The sequence below is a fragment of the Callospermophilus lateralis genome, chromosome 2 (assembly GCF_048772815.1).
Source record: "Callospermophilus lateralis isolate mCalLat2 chromosome 2, mCalLat2.hap1, whole genome shotgun sequence".
In the NCBI taxonomy this organism is placed as follows: domain Eukaryota; kingdom Metazoa; phylum Chordata; class Mammalia; order Rodentia; family Sciuridae; genus Callospermophilus; species Callospermophilus lateralis.
In genome coordinates, this window is record NC_135306.1 from 160,841,790 (window position 1) to 160,855,085 (window position 13,296).

Consider the following 13,296-nt stretch of genomic DNA (forward strand, 5'->3'; position numbering starts at 1 on the left):
GAAGGGGCCAAACTGGCCTTTGCAACTGGACATAGGCAAGTGACATGACCCAAGGGCTGGGAGAGGTGAAGGAGGTGACTTGGTAAATTGAGAAGAGGGTAGTGTGGCCTGAGGCCCAGCCAATGATGGTCCAGGGGTCATTGAGTAATGGCCACCTCTCTGGAAACGGAGAACTGAGGCTGTCTTCCAGGGAGGGCTCTGCTGTGTGTGGGAGAGGCAGGAGGGACGTTCCCTCGGGGCCTGAGGTCCTGGTGCCCTGCTAGCTGCCCGCTTACAGACTCACAAAGCAAGCTGGCAGCGTGCCCAGTAAGTGTCCACTGTTTGGAGGGGTTTAAAGTCTCCTTTACTCAGAGACGTGAAGCAGGAAGGACAAAAAAAGAAGCATCTTTGACGGCGAGAACTCCGAGTTTAGAGGAGCCAGGCATGAATCTCCACAGGGCAACGAATAACCACAAAAACCCTTTTCTTAATCAATTGTACTTTATTATCAGTTATAAATATTTTCCATTTGTCCCCTATTTACAGTTGCAAAATAGTTTATGATATTAGACCCTGACCCATCATTCGGCATCTTTCTATAAACTCCATGAAAATTGAATAGGAAGTAAAAAGCTCTTTGGGGGGGGGTATCCCGCTAACCTGGTTTCCCCAGACTCCAAACAACCCCACGCGGACAGCAGGCGACATTGCAGCTGGTGCTACACAGTAGCAAAGGGTGGGCTGAGGCAGCTCTGGGCAGGTCAGGATGCCAGGCTCCTCAGGACGTTGGTGATGCTCCAGTGCTGGCCCGAGCACTTCTGCAACACCAGCTGGAAGCCGAACTCCATGTCGCTGTTCTCCTGCAGCTCCAGACAGCGCTTGGACTTGCGGTTCTGGATGGGGCCTCCCTAGGAGCCAGGGTGGACAGGAGGGTCAGACGGCATAGAGACAACTCATAGATAGTCAGGGAGTCCAGTGGCCAGGGGGGCCAGAGCAGTCTGTGTGGCATGGGGACGGCATTCCCATGAGACCTCAGGGTCCCCCGTCTCTGATGTGTTTCTCCTCCCAAAGACTAAATGCGTGCCTCAGTTTCCTCACAGTGCCCTACTTCTTTGTGAGGACAGAGACCTCTCTGTCCCAACTTCTGTCTACTTGCCTGGTCTGTGGCACTCTGGTTTGCTCCTACAGCTCCTACCCCGGGGTTCGGCTCTGTTTTGGAAAACCTAGTTCTTCAGGATCCCCCTGCCCATCAGCCTGTGTTTGAACATCCTCAGAGGCCTGGGTCCTCCTGCTCCTAGGGTCTGTGCTACCAATGGACCTCTGGGGTTATTAGTGTTGGCCTCAACCAAAATCAGGCCCTTGGACCCTGTCTTTGGGATCATTAGACTCCCCAGGTTCTGGACATGCGTGGTTAACCCCGTTGCTATTGGTGTTTCAGAATGTTCTGTCATCCTAGACACTTAGGATGTCCTGAAGTCCCCAGAAAGAAGCGATGCTGTGCTCCCCAGAGTGGCCCTAGAGCAGCAAGGAGGAAATCGCCACCTTCTGTTTGAGGTGACATCCTCGCAGGCTTGGGCCCTCTGGGGCTGCCAGCTGTGAGCCTGGTGCATCAGCCTGGACTGTCTGAGCACCTCTATTTCCACCAAATTGTGCCCAGCTGGACTTGGCCTCCCCCGTGGGTGGAACTGCTGGGCGGAGGGTGGTCCCGATGAGGGGGCACTGGAGCATATACAGCCAAGCTCACCTTCTCCCTGAAACCAACCCCTGGGCATCCCATCTTGGCAATCACCGATATTTATGTGGGAAACCTGGACATGGTTTATCCCTCCTCTGCTCAGCATCCAGCTAGGCACCAGTCCTACCAACTCTACCTCGCTCATGTCCTGTGACTGTCCTTTACCCCTCTCCCATCATGCTTGCCTTGGTTCTGGCCACACTGTCAGCTCTTACCTGAATAACTCATAGCCTCCTGAGAGAGCTCCCTTCCAGCTGCCAGAGGTGGGCAGTGGTCATCTCTCTAAAGTGCATGTGTGACCTGCAGGACAGGCCCGGCTCTGCAGCTTGGCACAGAACCCCTCCTGGTGTGGTGCTGAGCCTCTCTAGCCTCGTCCATGAACCCTCCCCTGCTACCCCCTCCTGCTACATCCATTCCAAGCTCCTCACGGTTTTCTGAACCCATGCCCACTCTGCCAGGACTCCTGGACTGTGAGCAAGCTGTGCCCAGCCTGGGGTCTGTCTCCATGCTTCCACAGCAGGCTGAGCCATGACCGTTTCAAAGCCCAGCCCCTGCTGGGTCTCCTCCAGGAAGCCTTCCCCACCTCACACCCTGCCCCCTCCTCCTCTAGTCCACCCATCACGCTTGGCACTCTTCATCACGACCCTTCTCACTCACAGTGGGCAGTAGGAGAGAGAAATGGTAAACACTTCTGAAAGGAAGTCATCCCCAGCCAGCCACAGCCATCCCCATGGCAACCTCTGACACCTCAAGAGAACACGGGGGACGCTGGCAGTATCCACTACAGTTGAATATATGGCCCCTGTGACCCAACAATCCCATACTCAGGTTGGTATCTAATAGGAGTGTGTGCACCAAGGACACAGAGAAAAAACCCTAAGCTGGAAACAATGCAAGAGTCTATCGAGAGTAGAAGGAAGCCAGGTGAAGTGGCAATGCGTCTAATTCCAGTAACTTGGGAGACTGAGGTAGGAGGATCAAGTTTGAGGTTCAGCAACTTAGCAAGATCTCTAGGAACTTAGATCCTAGAGATGTCTAAAAAAAAATATGAAAGGACTGGGGATGTAGGAGGTAGCTAAGTGGAAAAGGGCCTCTAGGTTCAATACCCTCCACAAAAAAATAAATAAATAAATAAATAAAGGAATAAATACCACATGGTATATTCTCATAAAGGATTACTATATAGTAATGAAAACAAACTAGAGCTACACTCGGTAAGGATAACTCTCATAAATATAATGTTGAGCAAAAGAAGCCAGATAAAAAAGAATACGTGCATAATTATCCTTCTGTAAACTTCCTAAAAAGCAAAACAAAACATGGTGTTAAGTCAGGATGGTGGTCCCTTTGGGGAGAAGAGAGAGGGAAGATGATTGGCAGGTGACAAGGGCAGGTGCCTCTGGAGTGCTGGCAATGGGCTGTTTCTTGACCTGGCTGTTGGTTACCTAGGCCTTTGCCTTGAGCTGAACCTGTATTTCTGTACGTATGTGTGTTATTCTTTGTTATTCTTCAATTAACAAAATCAAAGCAAAGGTTCCAGCTCCCTCAGGAGGGGTTTGAGAAGCAGGTGAAGGAGGCAGGCAGGGAATGAGGAGGTGGAGGCAGAGGGGTGGGGCGTGGGTGCCCGGGGTGGGGAGGGAACGTGGCATTCCCAACATCTAATGTGAGCGATGGCCCAGACCACACGAACCTCTTCTGAAGCGTCCAGGTGAATAAGGACAGTCGCTCTCCCTGCACCCTACACCTGGGGCCTCCCCTGGGAAGAACGGTGACTGACCACCTCCATGGTAGACAGATGGCAGAACAAAGGAAAGGCTGGACAGTGTGCCCCTCTGGGACCACAGGTGCAGGCTCTGAGAGGGCAGAAGAGGGAGCAGCCATCAAAAAGATGTTGGAGGAGGCCTTCAAGACCAGCCCCCTCTCCCATCTGCAGGCTGAATGCTTCAATCAGGGGGCCATTGGTCTCTGCTTGGCACCTCCAGAGAGGAAGAAGGAACCCTCTGAACAAGCACCTTCCTCCCCAGGGGCTCCCTGTTGGGCCAGTCTCCTCCTGCTGGACGTCACAGGGACATCCACCAAGGGGCCACAGAGCCTCCTGAGGCCTCCACCCCAGGTCCACTGCTCTCCCCTCCCCAACCTCCCCTCAGTCTGGGCTTTCCACATGCAGCCTCCCCAGCGCCCTGTGGGACCACGTGTGGAACTTTTCTGCCCCAGGGCAGCCAGGCGCCCTCTCTTGAATGAGTTCCTGTTGTGGGGTGTTGCTCAGGACCGACCTCAGAATAAGGGCCACCTCCTCACTCACACCAGACAGGAAATAGGTTCCTTCAACAGGGCCAAGGGACCGACACTTTTGGTGGCCATACCTCATCCATGAACATATCTGGGACAGCCACTGAGGGCACCTTGAGTTGTTTCCTTAGAACCTGAGGTCCCCTTGGGGTCCCCAACTGGGTCCCTTACAGGCTGAACTTCTGAAGCCAGAGGAATCCCCTGTGACACTTGCTCCAGGAAAGGCCAGCCCATTTGTCTGCCAGTCCAGTTGCCTATGGCTTCCATGTCAGTCTGCTGGCCCCATACCCTGAGCGCATCTGCCGCCCACACCTGACTGGGCCAGGTCACTGCTGCTTCTTAAGTGGACCTATAGCCAGCCTCCCCGCCCCTCCAACACCCTGCCATCCCTGCCGTCTGTCTCACTTGAGGAGGCTGGGAGCAGAGCTCAGGCAGGGCGCCCCAAACCAGCCCTGTACTCTGAGTCGCATGGCCTGCTGGGATTCAGGCATGAGGCAGAAAATAGGGGTGCCAAGCCAGGACACCCAAGATGTGGCGTCTCCTTGCTATCTGCTGTGTGCTCCTGACCAAGCCTCGCGGCTATCCGGTTTCCCTGTCTGTGAGGCCACAGGATAATTTCTGATGAGAAGCCTGTTGATGAGCTGTAAAACAGTAAAGGGATGTGAGGCTGCACCAACGTGGAGGCTCCAGCCAAAGGGCCCACACACAGAAAGTGGGGCCGGACCAAGCACTTGGCCACTCTGCTGGAGGTTCTGGCTGCTCGGCATGTCCTCAGGGCCCAGGCCAGTCCTTGCCAACAATGAGGCTGCTTCATAGTTTCTGGACCGTAGAAGTTTGGAGAAACTTGTCCAAAACAGAGGAGGCCACAACCCCCTCCGTCCCCGCCAGCCACTCAGGCACATTCTTAGCCAATGCGCCTGCCTTCATTGGGGGCACCTTGCCAAGGCCCGGAGGAAAGGGGAAGGTTGGGGCAGAGGGCTCTGAGAAGTAAAGTGCCCTTCAGAGGCTCTGACATTTCCCAGGCCCTACCCTGCCCCAGCCCCCATGCAGAAAGCATGTGACCCCAAGGCAGAGACAGCCAGTGTGGCCTCTTAGAAGGATGTGGAAGAAAGGGATGGGGCTAAGAGCAGTGAGACCATCTGGGGCTGTCAGGGAGGGCAGCGTAGGAGACCCAGGAACTCTCCCTGCCTGGAGGCAGAGAGGACAGCACCTTCTGGAATAGGGTGAACAGCCCTGGAGTGTCCCTTGGGACCATATCTGGGGTATGGAGAGGGCAGCCAGGTCCCCTTTTGTGCAAGAGCTGCCTTCCTCTTCGGTCCTCCCCACTATCTCTGAACAAAGTCTAAGCTCTCTCCGTCTCTCTGAGCAGATCCCATTTGCCAAAATTGCAAAGAAGTCTTCTTTTCCTGCAATCAATGCCCTCTGGGCAAGCTGGGCAGCTTAGGAGCAGCCTGGCATTGCTACCCTCTGTACCTGTTCCCGCTGGCTCTGTGTTGGAGATAAAAGTAATAACCTCTGGTGCTTAGTTACTATCTGCCTAGCCCTGATCCCAGAGCTTCCTGTGCTGAGCCTCCCGCATTCCTCACAAGAACCCCGAGAGGTGGAGACAGTAAGAATCCCGATTTACAGGACTGGAGACGGCGGCTCAGGAAGGTGGGAGACTTGCCCAGCCTACGGTGGCACAGCCAGAGTGGGAGTCCAGGGTGTCTTCTCCCTTCCCCAGTCCCACACCCCATCCTCAGCAGTCATGGGCTAGAATGAGGGAGCTGGTGGTACCCAGCCCTGGGGAGAAGGAAGCTCCGGGGGCTCTGGGGACTACTGGTCTGCTTCCTTTCATGGCTCTCCCTCCAGCCACTATTGAATGAGTGTCTTCCATGCACCAGGCTCAGTTCCAGGCTGCTGTGATGCACTGGACAGGAAAAGATCTTTGCTTTTGTGGAGGAGGCTGACCTCCAGGAGGGAGAGTAGGTGATATATTCTATGGTTAGTAGGAGGTGAGGCTGTGCACAAGATTGCAGAGCCAGGAAGGGCATTCAGGAATGCTGGGAAGCAGGGGTGGGCTGCCATTGCAAGAGGGGGTCAGGGTGAGGCCTGAGCAAAGAATGTGCTAGAGAAGGGGAGGGACCCTGGAGACTTGCTGGGAGGTGGGTTCCCATACCAGCAGGAGCCTGAGCATTCAGGGAGCTCTAGGTGTGCCGGAGCAGAGTGGGCACAGGTAAGGAGATGAGATCCTAGAGGTGAGTGAGGTGGGGCTGGCTGGCAGGGCCTCATGGGCCACTGAACAGACCTTGGCTTTGAATCTGAATGACAGCACTAGCCAAAGCAGGCCTGTTAACCAGGTTACCCTGGGTGCTGTGTTGGGCTAGAGCGCTGGAGGGAGGAAGGAAGCAGGTGCACCTGTTGGCAGAGCTCCAGGCCCAGCCCACAGCCTCTGGACCAGTCCCACGGTCTGAGCCTGGGGTTGGGGGCAGAGGCCCGCCTGCCCCTCTCTCTGGGCAGGGCCTGCTGCCTGGTTTACCAGTCCATTTGTCTAAAGCATTTGTGTAATACTTACAACTACAGGATCTGGAAACACAATACTTTTAATTAAAGAATTTAAATAAGGGCAATTAAACCTGGCAGGAGAGAAACCGCTGCACACAGAGAGCTTAATTGGAATGGAAACCAAATTAAATATGGAAGCAGCAGTAAAAAAAAAAAAAAAAAAAAAAGAAGTAGAATGTATAGAATTAAGAAGGCTAATAATAATTCCTAGACATGAATTCCCAGCCCCCAGCCTTGTTCCTCCTCCCACTGGCCTCTCTGGAGTAGTTACTGCAAAGGACCTGAACAGAAACAAAGAACACAGAATCTTTTCCTGGCCTTGGTCATGTGGCCCGGGAAGCTGCTGGGCCTCCCTGGATTTCTATCTTCTCATTTGCAGAAGGAGACAGAGCAGTCTAGGACACTCTGTGTCTCAGCAAAGCACATGCACACTGACTGTGCACACTGGGGCATGAGGAAGCCAAAGTCCATGAGCCTCTTGGGCATGGAGGAGCAGATCCCAGATTATTACGAAACCAAGCAACTCCCTGCCTCAGTTTCCCCAAGTATGTATCAGTAATGGCTATGTGTGAGCCGGTGAGCACCAAACTAGTCCCGTCCCTCATTGGATATAAGCTGGGTAAACAGAGCCTGGCGTTAGAGTCTCCTGGGGGTTTGTGAAACTAGACCACTGTCCTGATTCAGTTGGTCTGAGTTGAGGTCTGAAAATGTGCCTTTAAAGTTCTCAGATTCTGTTGCACTGGTGGTACTGGCCTAGGACCACCCTTCAGGGACCACACAGGAGCCAAGATCATTTTTCAGGAAAGTCCTGAGCCCAGTACTGTCACCTGCACCCTGAGGGAAGCTTCCAGAGCATCTGGGCTGAGCTCAGCTGGTCTCACGTGCAATCAAGGTGGTCATAAGAAGGTGGTGTGTGTCCTGACTCCTGGATTCTGCAGACTTCTCCACCTGTTTCGGAGCTCCCCCTCCACCTTCCTTACTAATTAATTTTCCTTGGGCAAGCAGCCCTGTGGGTCTTTGGCTTTAAGCTCAATGAGCTCAGAAGTTTCCAGGTTAAGTAGTTAATGATTAGTAATCAAATACTTTAAAGCAGGGGTGGGATGTTAGGGCTAGTGAAAGAAACCCTAAGATTAAGTCTTTTTTGTAGAGTAAAGTGGTCTTTCTGTATGATGAATATTCAACACCCGGTTTATTCAATAAGCACTTGGGTGTTTTCTTTCTTAAAGGGGACTCAGGTGAGTCCCTGAGTGAGATTCTAGATTCTACCTTAGACTTGCAGGCTGGAGATGGGTGCAAAAGAACAGGTACAGAGTGGACATGGAGAGGGTGGGATGGCCAGGGAGAGTCTGCTGGGAGGCAGGGATCCAGCCAGATCACACACCCAGACACTAACTTGGCAGGGAGACCTCAGCCCCACGCTCCCATTGCAGAAACCAACTGGCTTTCTAGAGGTGAGACAATGCCACCATAGTAGGACGGTCTAAAGCACAAATGCCGGAGTCAGAATTTCCAGGTCTGACTTTCGACAAACTACTTAATCTCTCTGTGCCCCAGTGTCCTCATCTGTGAAGTTGTGAAGTGGGGATACGTTTACTAAGGGCCTTATAGCACTGCCCTGGCTTTTAAGGTAATATTTACAAAATGCAGTAGTGCCTGGCACACAGTAAACACCGCATAAATATTTGATCAATGAATTTAAAAAAACCCATTCAGTTCTAGGAGCAGGGAGCTGAGCCATCGCATCTGGTCCCTTCGCTGATCCCTGATCTCCGTGGGAAGAGGAGGAGGCGGAGGGAAGTGCTGACGGCCACAAACTGAAAATAACTAAGAAAACATTCAGGGCCCACACAAAGCATTGCCAGTCCTTCAATGCTGGACAATAGCACACTTGCCCCTCCGTATGACATGGAAATAAAAAGCAGTTTTATTCCAGAGCCATAACGCAATACTCCATTAGAGTCTTTTCTTTTCAGCACAAAAGGTTCTGGAAGTTGGACTTGCTGACAGCGCTGGGGAACTGGAGCAGGAAAAAGTCAAGGATTCCTCCCGTGCGGGGGGGGGGGGGGGGGGGGGCGGGGGGGCTCTCCGGCAGGATTAGTGGTGCTCCTTGGGAATGTGTTCTGCAAATAGGTTTGGGTTTGAGTGGGTTTCTCATCTTGCATCAAATTATCAAATTAGACCCCGCAGGGCCGAGCCAGCTGCCCCTGGACGGGCTGGGACCTGGGCTCTGCTCACTTCCAGGCCTCTCCCCACACTCCCAAACCTCTTCTCTCCTGGCATGAACAGGCCTCTCTGTTGCTGTCCTCGACTTTCCCTACTTGGAAAAATTCATATATGCTGTTCTGAGGATGAAGCCGGCATAGAACCTATGATGTGGCCATTGCCTGGGTGCCCCTGGGCTCCCAGAGAGGCCTGACTAATGCTTCCACTAAAAGCCCCAGAGTTGGGGACATCAGGAAACACATCCTGACATCATGTCAAATCCTCCCGTTAAAAAAATATTCCTATAAATTTGTACTCTATACAATATGTATATCTCTTTAATATATTTCTACCTCCTTCCCCCAAATCTGAAGTTGGAGGAAGAAGTGCACTTTAGATCTCTTTTTCTTTTGTTTGCGGTGAGCGTGCCGGCCTCAGAGAATACTCTATATAGATAGCATTGTTTGCCTTTGGACTTCCTACCAACTTAGACCTGGCACACAGGAGGCCTTACGATTTATAGGATTTTTAAAAAGGACTCCTTCACGCGATCCACAGCATGCGAGGTGCCTCCTCTGTCCCAGCTTTCTGAGCAGTGGTGGAGAAGGTGTGGGGGCCCAGCTGCCCTCCAGTCCGTTGATTGATGGGAGAGAGGGACATCCGGTGGGATAATGGGTAAGCGTGGTGAAGATCTTGGTGCCGAATTCAGGCCGGCCCTGTGGGATTCCTCAGGGTAGGGGCTACCCCTCAGGGTTTGCAATTTAACTGAAGGAGCTTAGAATTACAGTTTCAGAGTTGGTGAGCTCTTAAAAACACCAAGTCCAACTCCACTGAGTCTTGGAGCCTTTGCTGGCTGGTCCGTGATCCTGGCCCCACCCCGAGCTGGCAAACTCATGGGGCAACTCTGACAATGAGGAGCAGCCCTGCAGAAAGCCCTTTTTTGAACCTCTTTGGTCCTCCCCCAGATGTGCACAGGACAAGTCAGCCTGCTTGCTCTCGCACAGGGCAACCCTTCACATACTTGAAGGTGGAGCTCTGAGACCCTGAGGGCTTTCTGGTCTTACGTAGTCCCATTCCCTCCACGGTGTATTCACATGTGTAGACAGACTAGGAGCAAGTTGGAGCTTAGAAGACACATGTCACAACAACATCCTTCCCAGGGAAAGAACCCCTTCAAGGATGACTTTCAAGTGGGACTCCGACATTTGCTCAACCTTTCAGTCGCAGAGGGTGTCTCCTTACCACTGAGGCATAGTCCATTGCTGGGCTCTGTGTTGAACTGCCACAAAGCTCTTCTCTGTAGTAGCCTAATATCTGTTTCCTCTCTCTCCCCCCACTGTTCCGGGGTCACCGACCAAATGCCTCTCACTAGCACTGCATCCCTGCATTCCAAAAGCCCCCCAAATTCCAGTGTGAAGGGAACTCTCAGAAGACATATGCTTAATGTATATGAATTTAGAATCCTGGTGGGTAGTCAGTTTGGGAAATTCTTTAATACAGGTGGAGTTATAAGTTAGAAAAATCATGAAAGGCCACACCACCACCACCTCTCCTATCAATGAGGTTGCATCTGGTGCCAATGTGGGAAATGTTGGCTATTTAGAGATGGATGTGTTGCTTGAGGGGTCAACTGACCATCCACCAACCATTCTGCAAACCCAGAGCAGGGGTGGTCCTGGATTAACAAACCCAACTGCCATCCCTGAATCCATCACTATGTCCAAAAGACCATTGAAATGTATCTCACTGTGCACCTCCACTGCTGCCTGGTCCCCATCCCCATGGCAACCAAGTCCTCCCATCCTGGGGAATGATGGAATGGCCTCCTTCTCAGCTTTCTTCCCTGTCTCCAGACTCTTTCATTCCAATCCACCCTGCATGCCGCAACCAAGGGGATCTTTCAGGCTCTACCAAGGGAATGGTTTGCTATGGTTTGTATGTGGTCTGTTCACTCAAGTGTGGCAATGTTGGGTGTTGGCACCTTTAAGAGGTGGGGCCTAGTGGGAGGTCCTTAGGTCATTGAAGGTGTTGCTCTCTGAAGACATTGAGGTATCTACCTTGGGACCCTGAGTTAGTTTTCATAAAGGTAGATTGTTATAAAACAGAGATCCTGAGCCCTGAGCCATGCTCTGGTTTTCTGTCTCCAGATGTGGTTTCTTCCCCTTACATATGCAAGCTCTCTATCTTTTACCATGGTGATGTCATAACTCCATGATGTCTTCACCAGAGATGAGCCAGTGCCTTGGAACCCTCAGAACTGTGAATTAAACAAGGCTTTTGTTCTCTATAAGTGTCTGGTCTCAGGTATTTTGTTATAGTAATGAAAAACTGACCAATACAAAGATCTACCATTTAAGAACCTCCCTTAGGCCCTCCCTTGGCTTTAAGGTGAAGTTCAAATTCGTTGGAGTGGATTTAACAACCCTCATCATCTGTCCATCTCCCTGGCTCTTAGCTTTTCTCTCCTGCAGGACCCATCACAAGCTAAATTCCACTCACACAAAACAGTTGATTCATAGTCCTCAAACATACTCTGCTCTTTCATGACTTTGCCTGGGTAGAGCCTCTACTGGGATGTTCTTCTCCCTTTTTATGCCTGGGAACTGTCTCTCCAGCTTTCAGGATCCAGATCAAATAAGCCATGCACGTGAAGCCATCCCCGAGTTCTGCAGGCAGAGCCAGTCACCCCAGGCTCCCAGAACACCACATACCCCTCCGTTTCTGCTCTCATCAACTGGTTTTGTTGTGTGTTTACATGCCCATGAGTTCCTTGAGGGCAGAGGCCGTGTCTGATTCATATCTGCATCCCTCCTGCCAAACCCCTGTGCTCAATAAATGTTTGATGAACGACTGAAGGAAAGAATGTTCATCATCAGAAAATCGCTCATCAGAGCCTTGCACATCAGCGTCGCCAGGAGATGCTTTCATCAAATATGGCTTCTCAGTGTCAGTATCTAACACTGCTCTGGTTCAGCCTGAAGCACTGGAAATTTGGAAGAGCTCACAGAGGTGAGAGGAAAGGCATTTTATTTGTTAAACAGAAAATCAGGGTATGAGATAGAACTCTAAGCTGTGCAAGTGTCTATTTTTTTTTTTTTTTGTAGGAGAAACTAGGAGAATCACACTAGATTATTTTGAAATTAATTCAGTCTGAATGTCTGTGGAGCTTAAATGTGGTCCTCAGGAGAGTAAATAATGCATAATATGAAACCAGAAAGGAGATTTGAAATGTTCCCAGTAAAAGTTCCTTCCAGCCTAACTTCTGTAGTAGAACATTCTAGCTGGTAGGATCTCTATGTAATTTGCAAAGATTAAAACATGTTGCAAGAAAATTAGCCCAAGCATAAGATGAACTGTTTAAGAGGCTCCCGGCTTCCTCTGGCCTTGTCAAGAGCGAATTCTCATCAATGAGGTCTTGAGGATGGATTCCAGGTCGCTTGATAAATATTGATCATTTTGCATGAAGCAAAAGTTGCACAGAAGTTAATTATTAAATATCAAATGAGAGCGACTGCTCTGGGTTTGCAAATTAGGAATTTAAAAATATTACTTCCAAATAGTTCCCTTTGGTAGAAGGATCAAAGATGTGGTTGCCAAGGCACTCTGGGAGCTTTAATTAGACGTATGCAAAAGCGGCTGAAAACCGCCCAGGCCCCAGAGCGCCACACACAGCAGGGCTTGCTGTGTTGCACAAAGTGTCCATTCCAGCAGGAACCTATGGTGCTTCCTGTTTGAGGCCACACCTTGAAATGAGGGAAGGTGAGAGATGAATTTGGAGATGTCTTTGCCTCCAGGTTCTCAGATAGGGCTTTCCTTGCTGATTCCAGAGTCTCTGGAAGAGCAAGACCTGTCAAGGGGCTGAGTATGAACTTCCATCGGGAACATTTATAGCTGGGTGACACCAAGTCCCGAGAGCCACAGGTATACTCCCAGCTGGGCTGTGGCTTGCAGGGGCTGTCTGCTCACCTTCCTCCTCCAGTGAGCTGAAGCAGCACACCTGCCCACCACAGGCCCCCACAGCCACACCTGTCACATGGTATCCAGCCCACATCACCAATGCCTGAGCTCCTTGGGTGGGCCTCAGAGGCCACCCTGAGAATTGGCCTTGGGGGCCAAAGCATGGCCATGACAGCCTCAGGGTCATAGTGGAGAGGGAGGAGAGAATGGCTAAACATTCAAACTGCATTTCAGTCTCCCTCTGTCTTCATCTGACTCTTCCCCTTTCTCAGATCTTCTCTTCAAATTCAGCTCCACAATCTCTACCAGAGGAAGCTTTTGAAATCTCAGATCTAAAGATGCCGTAGGGTTGTGCATCCTCACCTTCCACGGAACCAGGTCCCCCAGTTCCTGTGGCCTCCAAGACCTGACCCCTCTAGGCTCTTCTCTGGCTGCTCCCCACACTGCCCTCTAGGATTTGGCCACACCTATCTGAGAACCCTGATGTGACCTGGGTTTTGTATATGCTGTTTTCCTCCCTAGGTGGACTCTAGGAATGGAATCAAGGTGTGGCCAACTCACAAAACTCCTGCAGGGTCTGACAGCCCCTT

The 13,296-nt window shown here is 51.4% G+C and overlaps 1 protein-coding gene across 1 annotated transcript in view; it reads right to left on the reverse strand.

The window, feature by feature from the left end:
* Positions 1–475: 475 nt before the first annotated feature.
* Positions 476–13,296, reverse strand: part of Galnt18 (polypeptide N-acetylgalactosaminyltransferase 18) — a 333,826-nt gene continuing 321,005 nt past the window's right edge. The window contains exon 11 of the mRNA XM_076844211.2: positions 476–887. Within this exon, the coding sequence (XP_076700326.1) occupies positions 741–887 (147 nt within the window). The 3' untranslated portion in view covers positions 476–740. The remainder of the gene's footprint in view (positions 888–13,296) is intronic.